General features: G+C 38.6%; 1 protein-coding gene across 1 annotated transcript in view; it reads left to right on the forward strand.

Moving 5' to 3' along the window:
* Positions 1–15,387, forward strand: part of NPAT (nuclear protein, coactivator of histone transcription) — a 51,786-nt gene that overhangs the window by 14,448 nt on the left and 21,951 nt on the right. The window contains exons 2-7 of the mRNA XM_080814935.1: positions 3,049–3,167; positions 8,047–8,107; positions 9,607–9,679; positions 12,413–12,453; positions 13,504–13,770; positions 14,665–14,746. Coding sequence (XP_080671061.1) covers positions 3,049–3,167; positions 8,047–8,107; positions 9,607–9,679; positions 12,413–12,453; positions 13,504–13,770; positions 14,665–14,746 — 643 coding nt within the window. The remainder of the gene's footprint in view (positions 1–3,048; positions 3,168–8,046; positions 8,108–9,606; positions 9,680–12,412; positions 12,454–13,503; positions 13,771–14,664; positions 14,747–15,387) is intronic.

Genomic DNA, 15,387 nt, shown 5'->3' on the forward strand with positions numbered 1-15,387 from the left:
TGTGTTAACTTTTTCTGATACTTAATTTTTGTTTTCATTCCTTATGCTGGATAATCTCATTTGATCTGTGTTCAGGTTCACTAATTCTTTCATTTGCCTCTTCACATCTGCTTTTGAGTCCATCTCTAGGGAATTTGTCATTTTAGTTGTTTTACTTTTCAACTCCAGAAATTCTACTTGTTTTTTTGTAAAATTTCTGTTTTTCTTCTTTTTGATGAAACATTGCTCTCACAGCTTTCTTTAGATATTTAGAAATAGTTTTCTTTAGTCCTCTGAGCTTACTTAAAACAGCTGATTTGGGGGATGCCTGGGTGGCTCAGTCGGTTAAGCAGGGAGCCTGCTTCACCCTCTGCCTGCTGCTCTCCCTGTTTGTGCTCACTTGCCCTTGCTCTCTCTCTGACAAATAAATAAATAAAATCTTTTAAAAAAAAAAAAAGCTGATTTTGGGGACACCCAGGCGAGGCAGGGTTAAGCATCTGACTCTTGGTTTCCCCTCAGGTGGTGATCTCAGAGGTTGAGCCCAGCTTCAGGCTCTGCAGTCAGTGTAGTGTGTGCTAATGTTTCCCTCCCTCCCTCCCTCCCTCCCTTCCTTCCTTCCTTCCTTCCTCTTTCTCTCCTCTTTCTTTTTCTTTCTCTTCCTCTGTCTTTCTCTTCCTCTTTTTTTCTTATAAATAAATCTTTAAAATATGAAGTAACTGATTTTTAAAGTTTTAACTCTTGGCTTCTTTAGGGATAAATTTTATTGACTGCTTTTATTTTTGCCCTGTATATGAAACATACTTTCTTGTTTGTCTGCATATCTCAGAATTTTTTGCTGGAAATTAGACATTTTAAGTAATACAATGTGACAACTCTTGTAATAAGATTCTCCTGCCTCCCCCATGTTTGTTAGGGCCCTTGACTGTTGTTTTGGCAGTTGCTGTGAACTGCTGCCTGAACTAAGTCTGTAGAGTCTATATTCTTTAAGTTTATATCCTATGATTGGACATTGTGGGGGTTTTTTCTTTCTTTTTTTTTTTTTTAAGATTTTATTTATTTGTTTGACAGAACACACAAGCAGGGGGACCAACAAAGGGAGAGTGAGAAGCAGGCTCCCCACTGAGCAGGAAGCCACATGCGGGCCTGGATCCCAGGACCCTGGGATCATGACTTGAGCCAAAGGCAGACGCTTAACCGATTGAGCCACCCAGCAGCCCCCAGTTATTTTTTTTAATTGCTTGGAGTCCGTAAGTCTCCCACTGTTTGCTCAAGGGCTGTATGTATGTTGGGGCATGCTTCAGCATCCAGCTAAGCAGGTGACAACTCTGCCTTAGCCTTACTTCCTGCTCACTCAGAGCCGAATTGGTCAGCCAGAGGTGAGGGCTTAGGGTCTTGTCAGATCTCTTCTGAGCATGTGCACTGCTTGCACATGTCCTTCTAATAGCCCGTGAGTATATCTTAGCTTTTCAGAGTCTGCTATGGACTGCTCCTACCCCAGCTCTGTGTTTGTTTAGCTTGTTTGTCCCACTCTTGATCACAGGCAGCTATAGTAGTAAGCAAATTCCTGCTGCTGGTTTTAAGCAGACATCTTAAAGAAGTTTCTTTGTACTGGGTAAATTCTGATTCAGTTCAAAGGCAAGCCATGCAAGTGGAGGTTTTCAGATAATTTTCACACAGATCAAATTATGACAGTATCTGGGAATGGAAATGGGTCTTTGGAAAAATTCCAGCCCTGTCTGATCTTCTGTTTTTCTCAGATGCTTCTAAAACTTTGGTTATTTTCTGAGTTCTGTAAAAGTTTTTCTTTTTTAAATAATTTGTACCAGTGTTCTCATTGCTTTTATGGAGGAGAGGATTTTTAGAAGTCCTTATATTGTCATTCCAGCTGAAGCTGCTCAGAATTTAGAAATTAAAACTGAGTACTATGGGAAATGGTTGAAGGGCTTTACACAAGGGAGTAATTTCACCAGATTTGATCCACAAGTCAAGACAAGTGTGATGCTTTACACATGAGGCACCTTAATCCTGGAAGATATGTGGATTTTTTTTTTTTGCCCCAAATTACAGTGTTTATTTTAATCAAATAGAATAAGAACCCGGCCTCCCGATACCCTGTCCAGTGTTCTTGCTGTACTATGCTACTGTTTTGAGTTGTGGATTTAGGAAAACACCAATAATTCTAAGAAACAAAAGAACAAGGATAGGCTGCTAGTCAAGACAAATGAAGCATTCATGTATGTGAGGTACCACGCGCTGATAAATAAGATTGTTCCGTAAATGTCAGTTAGATGTAAATGCTCAAGTTTTATTGAAATAGTGTTTTGATTCCTAAAGGCATAAAGTAAAAAATCAAAGGAGTGCCTTTCTTTCCTTTCCTTCAAAGCAGGTCTTTTGTTCATTTTTCTCTTAAACCATTAGGCAAATAAGTGAAATGAACAAGTAAATAGCAACGTTGGGAGAATATAGTTTTGTGATTATCCAGTAACTTACTTTTATAACTGTCTGCCAGCCTGGTCAGTATGGAGGTTATGGGGTAGAAGAACATTGATCATTTCTTTATTAGTTTTCCTGTTACTTATCATTACTTATAGATTCACTTGCAGGCATTACTGTGCATTAATTTACTTGATCAAATACCGCATGTTTTTAGTTTCGCTAGAGTTTTTTCCATCAAACAACCATGTAGTCTATGAAGACTACTTTGTCCTGGGGCGCTTGGGTGGCTCGGTGGGTTGGGCCTCTGCCTTTGGCTCGGGTCGTGGTCCCGGGGTCCTGGGATTGAGCCCCAAGTCGGGCTCTCTGCTTGGCGGGGAGCCTGCTTCCCCGCTTTCTCTGCCTGCCTCTCTGCCTACTTGTGATCTCTTTCTCTGTGTCAAATAAATAAATAAAATCTTAAAAAAAAAAAAAAGACTTTGTCCTGCAGCACAAAGTAGTGGCTCTGGGCAAGGCTGCAGAAACCCAGCACATTCCACCTGAGGTTCCATTTCTGATATGAAACTGCATTTCTGCGGCTTTTTGGTGAAAGTACAGAAATTACTGGAATTACCTGACCTTCTGTTTCTCATTTAGGTTACTTACAACAGGAAAACCTCACTTCTACCTGCCAGACTTTTATTTTGGAAAGTTCAAATTTAAAAGAATATGCGGAACATTGTACAGATGAAGGTTTTATCCCAGCCTGCTTACTGGTGAGTGCTTTGTTCCTTAAGGGAAATATTTCCTCATTGACCAACATGAGACACTATAAACACCAGTCTTTTTTTTTTTTTTTTTAAGATTTTATTTATTTATTTGACAGAGGGAGAGAGATCACAAGTAGGCAGAGCAGCAGGCAGAGAGAGAGGGGGGAGCAGGCTCCCCGCTGAGCAGAGAGCCTGATGCGGGTCTCGATCCCAGGACCCTGAGATCATGACCTGGGCTGAAGGCAGAGGCTTAACCCACTGAGCCACCCAGGTGCCCCACTATAAACACCAGTCTTAACATCAGCTCATTGGTAGTATCAAAATTGGTAGAGATCTGATAGTATTCTTGCGTGGCTGGAAAGACCTAAAGAAGGCAGCTCTTCTTTTCACACGTTTATGCCAAAACTTGGCTTCTCCGAATCAGTTTCAAAATGACCCTCTCAGGGCGCCTGGGTGGCTCAGTCAGTTAAACGTCTACTTTTGGCTCAGGTTGCAATTTCAGGGTTCTGGGATAGAGCCCCACGTCAGGGTCCCTGCTCAGTGGGGAGCCTGCTTCTCCCTCTGCCATTTCCCCCACTTGTGTTCTCTGGTGCATGCATGCTGTCTGTCAAAAGAATAAATAAAACCTTTTTAAAAAATAATACTGTCATTTCTTTTTTTTTTTTTAAGGTGTTATTTATTTATTTGACAAAGAGAGACAGCATAAGCAGGGGGAACAGGAGAGGGAGAAGCAGGGGAGAGCCCAATAGGGGGCTTGATCCCAGGATGCCGGGTTCATGACCTGAGCCAAAGGCAGATGCCTAACCAATTGAGCCACCCAGGAACCCCAGCACTCTCAGTTCTAATTAGTTCCACTACTGCTTGTCTTGGGGCTCATTTGTTTTCTGTGTGCTGTTGACTAAATACTTGTGTGCCTCCAAAATTCATGTTGAAACCCGGTTAACTGATGATGTTATACCACTGTGATGGTATTGAGAGGTGGGGACTTTGAAAATTAATTAGGTTTAGATTAGGTCATGAGGTTGGGCCCGTTGTGAAGTTATTATTGCCTGTACCAGAATTGGAAGAGAGGGATCTTTCTCCTTGAAGAGACAGAGGAGATCCCGTGTGAGCACATAGCAAGAAGGGAAATGTCTAGAAGCCAGGAAGTTGGCCCTCAGCAGGAACCAGACTGGCCAGCACCTTGATTTGAGACTCACCAGTCTCCAGAATAAGAAATGCCTGTTATTTAAGCCACCTGCTCCATGGTATCTTGTAGCAACCCATCTTTTTCCTGTGTCTGGTTGCTTACTTTAGACAAATAAAAAGCAAGTGTTTTGTTATCTTATTGTCCACTTTTTAGAATATCACTAGACCAACAGAGCATCATTTGGAATATAGTGGACATATTTTGGAGCTACATTATTTGACATAGTGTTTTATTAATTTATTTTGAACATGTCTCCTTAGATTCTTTCCAGTTGTCACAGACAACCTGCTTATCTATGGAGGAAACCTGAACAAAACTTACAAAACTGCTGAAGAATATCAAACATACTGTGTTCATTTAAGATGTCAGTTCTCCCCATTTTAATCTATATATCCATTACAATCAAAATCTCCACAAGTATTTTTATAGATAGCAACAAGCTGTAATTCTAAATTTTATATGGAAAAGCAAAGGAACTAAAATAGCCCAAATAATTTTTAAAAAGGATAGGTTGGAAGACTCCCATTACTTGATTGTAAGACTTAAAATCTCTGGTGATCATGGGATGCCTGGGTGTCTCCGTCGTTAAGCGTCTGCCTTTGGCTCAGGTCATGATCCCAGGGTCCTGGGATCAAGCCCCGCATCAGGCTCCCTGCTTAGTGGGAAGCCTGCTTCTTGTGTTCCCTCTCTCACACTCTCTCTCTTTCTCTCTCTCTCTCTGTCAAATAAATAAATAATCTTTAAAAAAAACAAAAACCCCTGTTAATCAAGATTGAGTGGCATTAGAGGAAGGTGAGGCACTTAGATCAGTGGAACAGAATAGATCCCAATGTAGACACACACAAAACTGATTTTGACAAAAGTGCAAAGGCAATTCACTGGAGAAAGACTAATTTTATCAGCAAGTGGAAATAGAACAAGTAGACATCCAGATTCAAAAAAAGGTCCTCTACACATACCACATACAAAGATAGACCAGAGGTACAGTGTAGAACTATAAGATTTTTTGGAGAAAACACAGGAGAAAATTTGTGTAAACTTGGGTTTGGTGATGAGTTTTAGATGTGACACCAAAAGCACTGACAATAGAAGGATAAATTGGTAAATTAGACTTTGTAGAAATTTAAAAATTTTGCTCTACAATAGACTGTTCCAAGAATGACAAGCCACAGGCTAGAAGACAATACTTACATTATCATATATGTGATAAAGGATTTATACCCAGAATATCTTTTTAAAAACTGCTACATTTTTTTTAAATGAAATTAATGGGCAAGGAATCTGAAGATGGCAATAAGCTTATGGGAAAAAACTTCCACAAAAAAGAAAAAATGCTCCAAATCATTTGTTACTGGAATAAATACAAATGAATACTCTAAGGAGATACCAATATATATCTATTAGAATGGCTAATTTAAAACACAATTTTAAAAACTGTCAGATACTTGGCAGTAAGGGTGCAAAGCAGCAGGAACTCACATTCATGGCTAATGAGAACGTAAAACCATACCACCACTTTGGAAAACAGATTGATAATTGTTTATAAAGGTAAACGTACATTCCCCATGTGACCCAGCACTCATACACCCAGGTGAATTGAAAAATATGTTCACATAAAAACCTGCACACTAATGTTCATCTGTGATGGTCAAAAACCAAAAACAACCACACTGGGGTGCCTGGGTGGCTCAGTGGGTTGGGCCTCTGCCTTCAGCTCGGGTCGTGATCTCAGGGTCCTGGGATCGAGCCCCGAATCGGGCTCTCTGCTCAACGGGGGGCCTGCTTCCCCCTTCCCCTCTGCCTGCCTCTCTACCTACTTGTGATCTGTCAAGTGAATAAGTAAAATCTTTAAAAAACAAAAAAACAAAAAAACCACACTGTCCTTCAGCCAGTAAGTGGGTAAACTATGGTATAGCCATAGAATCAAATACATAGAAAACAACACACTGTTGATTCACACAACAGCATGAATGAATCTTAAATTCCTCTGAGTTCCTCTAAATTAGCCATTTGCAGCAAATAAGTGAAACTTACTGTATATAACTGGAGCCAGGACTCTGGGAGAAAGAAGATAAAGATAAGCCTAAGAACAAAACCTGTGGTATTGAATCGTAGCCATATTGTAGTTAATTGTAGAGATAACACTATGACGCCATATTTGGTATTCGTACAAATCTATATATAAATATAATAAGTAAGAAATACAATCTATATATTTGTACAGATCTATACAGAGACATAGGCGTGTTTGTTTACGTTGAAGAACATGTCTGTGGGGTTGTGGAGCTCTTTCTGCTGTGAGGGCCAAGCTGCAGTGGCCCCCCAGTAGCTCCATGCACACTCAGCCCCTGTATCTTCTCCGGGTTCTGGAGGCTGGGAAGTCTGAGATCAAAATGCCCCAGTTCAGTTCCTGGTGATGACTGTCTTCCTGGCTTAGTAGATGGCCACTTTCTCCTCTGTGTCCTGACCTGAATTTTGGGAGACACAATGCCAGTCGTTCACAAATTATTATTAGCTACTACAATTAAGGCAAGGTATAATGGCCAAGTTAGCATTAAGCAAATCGCCAGACATTTCAGGCTTTAGTTAAGAAACAACAAAGTAGAAGTCTTCAGAAAAGAAAAGGAAACTGGTCACCTGTTCTGTGGTAGACATTGTCTTAGACATGTTTCATCTATCCTTACTTATTCTTCACAACAAATGACTCTGTGAATTAAGAATTAACCTGTCCACTTTTTTTTTTTAAAGATTTTTATTTATTATTTGACACACAGAGATCACAAGTAGGCAGAGAGGCAGGCAGAGAGAGAGGAAGGGAAGCAGGCTTCCCGCAGAGAGCCCAATGCGGGGCTCGATCCCAGGACTCTGGGATCATGACCTGAGCCGAAGGCAGAGGCATTAACCCACTGAGCCACCCAGGTGCCCCAAACTGTCCACTTTTATGTGTGAAAGTAAGCCTTCCAGATTCTTATGACCTCAGATTTAAGGTAATGAAAACCTGCTTCAGTAGTAGGAGAAACAGGAAATGAGTTTCAGAGAGGATGGAGGTGAAAATAGGAAGGTGCTGATCCTTGAGAACTCAGCGCTCAGCGATTTTTTTCACTTTGTTTTTTGGCAGGTCCACATGGCTTTCAGGATAGGGAGGGCAAATTAGGAGTGGGTCCTTACTGTTTTTAAAGAGTTATATGAGGGCACCTGGGTGGTTCAGTTGTTAAGCGTCTGCCTTCGGCTCAGGTCATGATCCCAGGGCCCTGCGATGGAGCTGTGCATCGAGCTCCCTGCTTGCGGGAAGCCTACTTCTCCCTCTCCCACTCCCTCTGCTTGTGATCCCTCTCTTGCTGTCTGTCTGTCAAATAAATACTTTTTTTTTTTTTTTTTTTTAAGATAAAAAAATTAAGAGCTATTTGACTGGATCCCTACCCCGCAGCTGAAAACTGCTTTTCTGCCTTTGGATTATCTTAGCTAATGAAACATAGTCATAGTATCCTATTCACACAGGCAAGATTCTTGGCTTGTGGATTTCATGCAACCCCTAAGTTAAGTGACTCTTCATTTTTGATAACCTGTTCTTACCTTAATCTTTTCTTCATTAAAAAATCCAGATCTTTTATAACTTTATACAGTGAAGTGTTTCATGGTGAGAAATTATGAGTAGTACTGCACAATTTTTGTAATGCTTGATCTTTTTCCTTTCAGTCCTTGTTTGGAAAAAACTTGACAACAATTCTGAATGAATATGTAGCTATGAAAGCAAAAGGTAAGAACTGAGGGCCAGGGATTCTTTTCTATTTTATGCAGCATTTCTCTAATTGTTTTAATTAGAAATAATTTTTAAAGGCTATTATTGCTTCTTAATAGCCAAAAGAAAGCTTGTCTTAGTTGTGATGAGGTAAGTTTTGCTAGGAAATATTTAATTAGTTTGCATTTATATTGATTGATAAATGTGTGGCAAAAATCTGAATGCTAACAAATATAACAAAGTAATTTTCTTAAAAAATAAAACTCGTAAGTCTAGATGTCTAAACTGGTGAACAGGCATTGCTGTGTGTTACAGAATTTCAAGCCAAAATTTTAATTTTAAGGTCTTGGTAGTCTAAATCTCAACACAGGAACCAGTCGTAAAATTCTGGTTTATGGTAACCAAAATATAAAATAATACTTGCCTAAGTTAATGTTTTAGGAAAAAGTTAAAATTATTTTATTCTCTAATACTGATAAATTTTATAATTGACAACATTAAAAAAAGAATTAACCATAAAACAATAACACTGATAAAAAGGAAAGATGTTTATCTATTTATTTATTGAGTTTTTGTCTCTAGACAGCTTTGTGCTAGATGTTTTCCTTAGTTTTACTTCAGTCCTTAAAATAACCCAGTTACAGGCTGATTATTAAGATCATTTTTAAGTATCAGAAAACTGAGAATTGGAGAAGCCATATAACTTTTCCAAGATCACAACAATAAAAAGAATATGCTACTGGAATACAAAGGTTTAGTCCCATTTTTATGTTGGGTAGCTTTCTCTGGTTTGAGTTTTTTCAAAGGTATATGGTAAGGATTTTAAATATCCTAGAAGTTTCCTATCACTGCGGGCTTTTAGAGCATATCCTAAAAAAATGAATCCATTCCCAGGAATTTTACCTGTACCTCCTAAGAATAGTAACTGGTGGGGCTTTTATTAAGTGGTTGCTGAGCAGTCGCACTGATGTGCACATAAAAACATTGGTTGTAGTAAAATAATTTCCATAGTCAAAGGAGTTTGCGTAACCTTTATGGTATTTATTATAAATCAGATTATTTATTTTCAAATACAACATGATGTCAAATAGAACATATTTAAGGTAGTTTGTCTTTTTGGGTGGGGAACCTGACTGGCACAGTTGGTAGAGCATGCAGTACTCGATCTCAGGGATGTGAGATCGAACCCCATGTTGGATGTAGAGATTACTTAAAAATCATTAAAAAAAAATAGTTTGTCTTTTTTTTTAATACAAAGACAGTATAAAGTTAATCTATAAAAGCTTCAGAGGCTTTACAAATTTCCGTTTCCCCTCATATTGCATCTGATACTCAATGGCTTAAGAAAAGAAGGCAATCTCATTTATAGCTTTGCAGGTTATATTACAAAAGAGGCTTATTTCTTAGTTTCCAACATGTCAACAGCTGAAAGAAAAGTTTCTTTGTTCATTTTGTGTCTAAAGGGGTGAATTTTCTTCAACTGTTTTTATTAAGCAACTTTTCTTCTTATGATCTAGAAACCTCAAACGATGTCCCAGCAATTATGTCATCTCTATGGAAGAAGTTAGACCATACACTTTCTCAGATCAGGTAATAAAAAGCCTGTATAGTAAGCTTATCAGAACATGCATGATTTTGGAACGCAAACACATGTAGGAAGCTATTCAGGTTTAAATCTTCTTATGACCCACACAGTGTGTTTCTGTGATACTGATCTAATTTTAAATAATACCCTAGAGATTATTGATATTCATTTGGTTTTTATTGGAATAATTTGACATAAAATGCCTACTTGAATAAAATGTTTAGAAATCAGGACATTGAGGTACGCCTGGGTGGCTCAGTTAGTTAAGCGGCTGCCTTCAGCTCAGGTCATGATGCCAGGGTCCTGGGATCAAGTCCCGCATCAGGCTGCTTACTCTGCTTCTCCCTCTGCTTGCTGTTTGTACTCCCACTCGCTCGTTCTCTCTAGCAAATAAATAAGTCTTTAAAGGGGGGGGGGCACCTGGGTGGCTCAGTGAGTTAAGCCTCTGCCTTCGGCTCAGGTCATGATCTCAGGGTCCTGGAATTGAGCCCCATATGGGGCTCTCTGCTCAGCAGGGACCCTGCTTCCCCTTCTCTCTCTCTGCCTGCCTCTTTGCCTGCTTGTGATCTCTGTCAAATAAATAAATAAATAAATAATCTTTTTTGAAAAAAGAGAGATTGAGATTTGCATATGTTTAATGACATTTCCAGGTTCCCATAGCAAGTTAGGGGCAGATCTCTGGCTAGAATACAAATCTAATGCCAGTCTTGTGTGAATTCCCTCACATAGTTTCATCTTCATTACTCATGCAAAGAATTGATGTGTTGAATTTATGCCTCACTGGTTCATGCCCTATAAAGAAACAAGCTTGAGTAATAATGCTACTTCTTGAATCTTTAATTTAGAATTTACTCATGGTAGCAGTGCCTACCGTTTACTTAGGTCATGGCCTTGGAATGCCAGTTTTGGAGTCCTTGGATGCCAGTCCTTACTGGTATCAGTTATAACATCTCTTATTTAACTTTAGAATCTAGTATAAAAACTGGAATTTTCTACCCTTTCTCCCAGAGCTACCAGTGAATACCTGACATAAATTCAGCAGGGTCTCGGGGCACCTGGATGGCTCAATCGGTTGAGCATCCAGCCCTTGGTTTCAGCTCAGGTTGTGAGATCAAGCCCCACTCAGGGCTCTGCACTCAGCAGGGAATCTACTTGGAACTGTCCCTCTGTCCCTCTGTGCCTCCTGCTCTTGCTCCCTTTCTCTCTGTAAAATAAATAAATCTTTAAAAAAAAAAAAAAACACAAAAATTCAGCAGGGGTTCAATTTCCTTTCTCAGTTTAAACTGTTAAAATGACTCCAAATGCTTTCTGTACAACTTTGTACCACATCTTATTTGATAGTCTCACCTTTTTCCCCACTTTTCAACTCATTTCTTCCCTTTCAAATAATCTTCAAAAGCATTGATAATTTGGGGCACCTGGTTGGCTCTGTCAGTTAAGCATCCAGCTTTTGATTTCTGCTCAGGTTATGATCTCAAGGTCAGGGGTTTGGGTTCCCGCCTCAACAGGGAGATTTTGAGATTCTCTCCCTTCTGCCTCTGCCCCTGCTCACACAGTCTTTCTCTCTAAATAAATAAATAAATAATTTAAAAAAATTTTTAAAAAGACATTCAGGGGCACCTGGATGGCTCAGTGGGTTAAAGCCTCTGCCTTCGGCTCAGGTCATGATCCCAGGGTCCTGGGATCAAGCCCCCCATCGGGCTCTGCTCAGCAGGGAAACTGCTTCCCTCCTCTCTGCCTGCCACTCTGCCTACTTGTGATCTCTCTCCCTGTCAAGTAAATAAATAAAATTTAAAAAAAAATGTTTCTAAAAAATAAAAAAGACATTCAAAATTTAATTAATACCTGTAAATATTTATAAGTTACTGAGATATCTTATTGACAAGATACTACATAAAAATAAAAGGCTCTTAGCGAGTTATTCTCCAGGTTGGTTGGTGCTTATTAAAAATGCTTATTCAGGGGCACCTGGAAGGCTTAGTCGGTTAAGCATCTACCTTTGGCTCAGGTCATGATCTCAGGGTCCTGGGATCAAGTCCCACTTCAAGCTTTCTCTGCTCAGCGAGGAGTCTGCTTTTCTTCTTTTTTTCTCTCTCTCAAATAAGAAACCTTCTCTTTAAAAAAATGCTTAATCAGTTTGGTAAGTTTTGTTGTTCCTGTTGGTAGAGACTCAACAGATTTCCCAGGAAGATAGTAGTATCTGTGGTTGGGTAACCATTATAAAGGAAGAATCACTTTATATTGTGAGTTATATGTTTGCTTTTCTCTCTTATTAGAGACTGGATAGAATAGTTTTATAGTAATAAAATTGATAAATTTAATAAATTAACTTGGGGACTTTGAAGTATTTATAGAGTCCTATGTGAAATCAGAATTTCTCTGGGAAGATATCTCTAGCAGCAAAAGTAATAACTATAAAATTTTATACATAGCTTTCTTAAATATATTTACTTCCTAAAGTCAAGTCAAATCCTTAATGGGATGTCAGAGTTCTCTAATGCATACTGCACTGAATAGAAGCTTGATGGTTAAAGTCAGATGTGCGTGAGTGCTTACATGCCGCTTCTAAAAGCAAGTAAGATTTGGTCACCCCTCCAAAAAAATAAGCTTGTCTTTTTTGTCTGAGAGAGATCTATTACCTTTTAATTCAGTTTATTCAGGTCTGACTGTTACTAAATTAGAGTATGTCTTGGCAGCAGAAATTTTTTAATGTCTAACTATTTTGTTTTATTTGTTAGGAGCATGCAAAGTTCCCCAGGGTTTGTTGCTAATCAGAGAGGTTGGTATTCAACTTTAAACTATAAATAATGTTCAGAATTACTTCAGACTTAAACTGTCAGATGGACATTTTCATTAACAGTACATTGTTGGGGGGGGGGGGCACCTGGGTGGCTCAGTGGGTTAAGCCTCTGCCTTCGGCTCAGGTCATGATCTCAGGGTCCTGGGATGGAGCCCTGCATGGGGCCCTCTGCCAGAGGGGAGCCTGCCTCCCCATCTCTCTCTACCTGCCTCTCTGTCTACTTGTGATCTCTCTCTCTGTCAAATTAAAAAAAAAAATTTAAAAAAACTTTAAAAAAAATAAAAAATAGTACATTTGTGCTAAGTATTTTGCTTAAACTACTGCTTTTCTAAGCGCAGTTATTATCATAAAAGGAAGTATTTTCATTTATTACAGAAATAAGCATTTGAAATACTCCCTATTTTTTCTCATTGGCTCTCATTTATTCACATCTTAATTCTCACTTCATAGGTTTGTTTCTTAATTTGTAGAAGTATTATCAGTATGAATTATTGCAGAAGAAATACACTCGTAGATTTATAAAGTTTGTGTGTACAGATGACAAACCACAGTGCTTTGAATGGTCTGGGTCTAGTTATTCATATTTTTTTTTGTAAATACAGTACAGGAGTGTAATGTATTTTCCCTTGCTGTGATTTTCTTATTAACATTTTGTTCTCTCTCCATTGCTGTATTGTAAGAACACAATATAATATACCAAATATGTGTTAGTCAACTGTTGGTTATTGGCCCGGCTTCTGTTCAACAGCAGGCTGTTAGGTTTCGGGGGAGTCCTAAGTTGGATTCTCAAGTGTACAGAGTCGGTGCTCCTAAGCCCTGTGCTGTACACGGGGCAGCTGTACTCACTTCAGTTTGTTTCACAGGAAATTATGTAATTTTATCATAAACTGAGTTGATACTTTTAAGGGTTTGGTTTTTTTTTCCTAATCTGTAGATTTCACATGTTAAATAGTAGGAGTATTATGTAGACTTGTTAAAATTGCCCAGAGTACTCCGACAGTTAACTTTTTAAATGCTCATGTGTTTCAGTCCGAACAAGAAGTGGAATTGCAGAAATCAAACGACAGAGAAGGCTTGCGGCTCAAGCAGCTCCCGTGAATTCAGAGTTGCTGACTTTAGCGTATCTTTCAGGACAGTGCGCTACTGCTCCTCCCCCACCGCCTCCTCCTCCTCCTCCTCCTCCTCCTCCTCCTCCAGCAGCTGTGCAGGTTATCCGGCCAGCTGGCCAGATTGCAGCGCCTTTGAGGTCCAATTTCCTAGTGGTCAACCATTCACAATCACAAGACACAGCTGCCCGTAAGTTTAAATTTTCTTTGAAATTTTTAGTCCGATCATATGAATCGATGATATGCTGCACTTCCATACTCATTATATAAAATTATAGGGAAAAAAGGACAAGCCTGAAAGTAGAACACGCTTTGGGTAGGTTTGCCTTAAAGTAAGCATATTACTATACTTAATGAGACATTTTAATCTAGGATTCTTATTTCTCTTCTAACCGCAGGATAGAAAAGACTCTTGTTCTATTTGATTTTAAAGGAATACACAGTACATCTGACCTCCGTATCTTTGTTCGTGCCAGTCTGTTCTGTAGTGAGGAATGTTCCTCCACTACGCCCACATTTCTGCATGTGCAAATCCCTCCTATTTCTGTGAATCTGAGAGCTAGGCATGAACTTAGACACCAAGCGGTATATCTTGATTGTTGTATACTTGAAACTATTGAAAATGCATGATAGGAAGGAGCAAAAGCTAGTTAATAACAGCGTTGGGATAAAAATTCAGGTGCCAGCTCTCACTTCTTAGACCAGTCTTCTTTCTCTTCTGTGCAGCTAAAATTTTTCACCATCAGTTACATCCTTCCTCACTTGCATCTTCCCTCCAACGTTGTTTACACCTGTGGGTAAAAGCACGTAGTATGCGCACACTGTAGTGTACACGTAGCGGTTCCTCTGTCCTTCCACATTATTTTTGGTTGAGACTGTCCTGTACCTGTACTGTATAAAACTTGAAGTCGTAGTGTATTTTACTCATCTTATTTTACAGTGCCTTGCACATAGTAAAGCATTCAGTAGATGCTGAGTTTAATATAAAATAATAGTCATTTTGTAATGCTGCTTATTCCATTAATTCACACTTAGAAAACTGTTCTGTGTCCTTGACTTAATGCTTTGTTTTCTTGAAATACAGCTGGAGACGCTTTAAATATCATTCCTGGTCCTCAGGAAAAGAAAACTCAGACCACAGTCATGTCTCCGGCTAGACGCAAAAGGTAAATGCATTTTGAAAGGACGAGTTTCTGATAACCACTAAAATTAAAGAATTACACCACCATATTTACGTTATGAATAAAGTAACAAGAATGGATTCAGTTCCTCAGGCTGTTTATATTATATCCTTTTTTTTTTTTTTTTTTTCACATTTTAACTTCTCTGAAATCAGGTTTTCACATTTTAACTTCCCTGAAATCAGGTTGTATCTTCTAATCAATGGCCTATTACCCTTTCATTGGAAGTGGTTTTTTGTAATAGTAGATAAAAATATGTCTTAAAATTGGTAGTATCTCAGATTTTTTTTAAATGATTGTTATTTTTTATTTTTTTTTTATTTTTTTTTTTTGTTTTTTTTTTTTTTGTTTTTGTTTTTTTTTTTTTTTTTTTTTTGATTGTTATTTTTTAAATAAATAAGAAAAATACTAGCGTTTCCACAAACACATATTTCAAGTCTTAAAGTCAAATTTTTTCAGGGAGTCTTAGCAGAGTTCTTTCTGGTTTAACCTATGTGTCTTTGTTTGGAGGGTATTTCAAAAAAGAGATAACAGTTTTTAAATGCTTTTTCTGATTTCTTAAAACTGCCATGCCATGGATATTTTTGTTAGAGTTTTTATAATTGGTTGTCTCTCATTCAAGGCTG

This window comes from Martes martes, assembly GCF_963455335.1.
Source record: "Martes martes genome assembly, chromosome: 10".
In the NCBI taxonomy this organism is placed as follows: Eukaryota; Metazoa; Chordata; class Mammalia; order Carnivora; family Mustelidae; genus Martes; species Martes martes.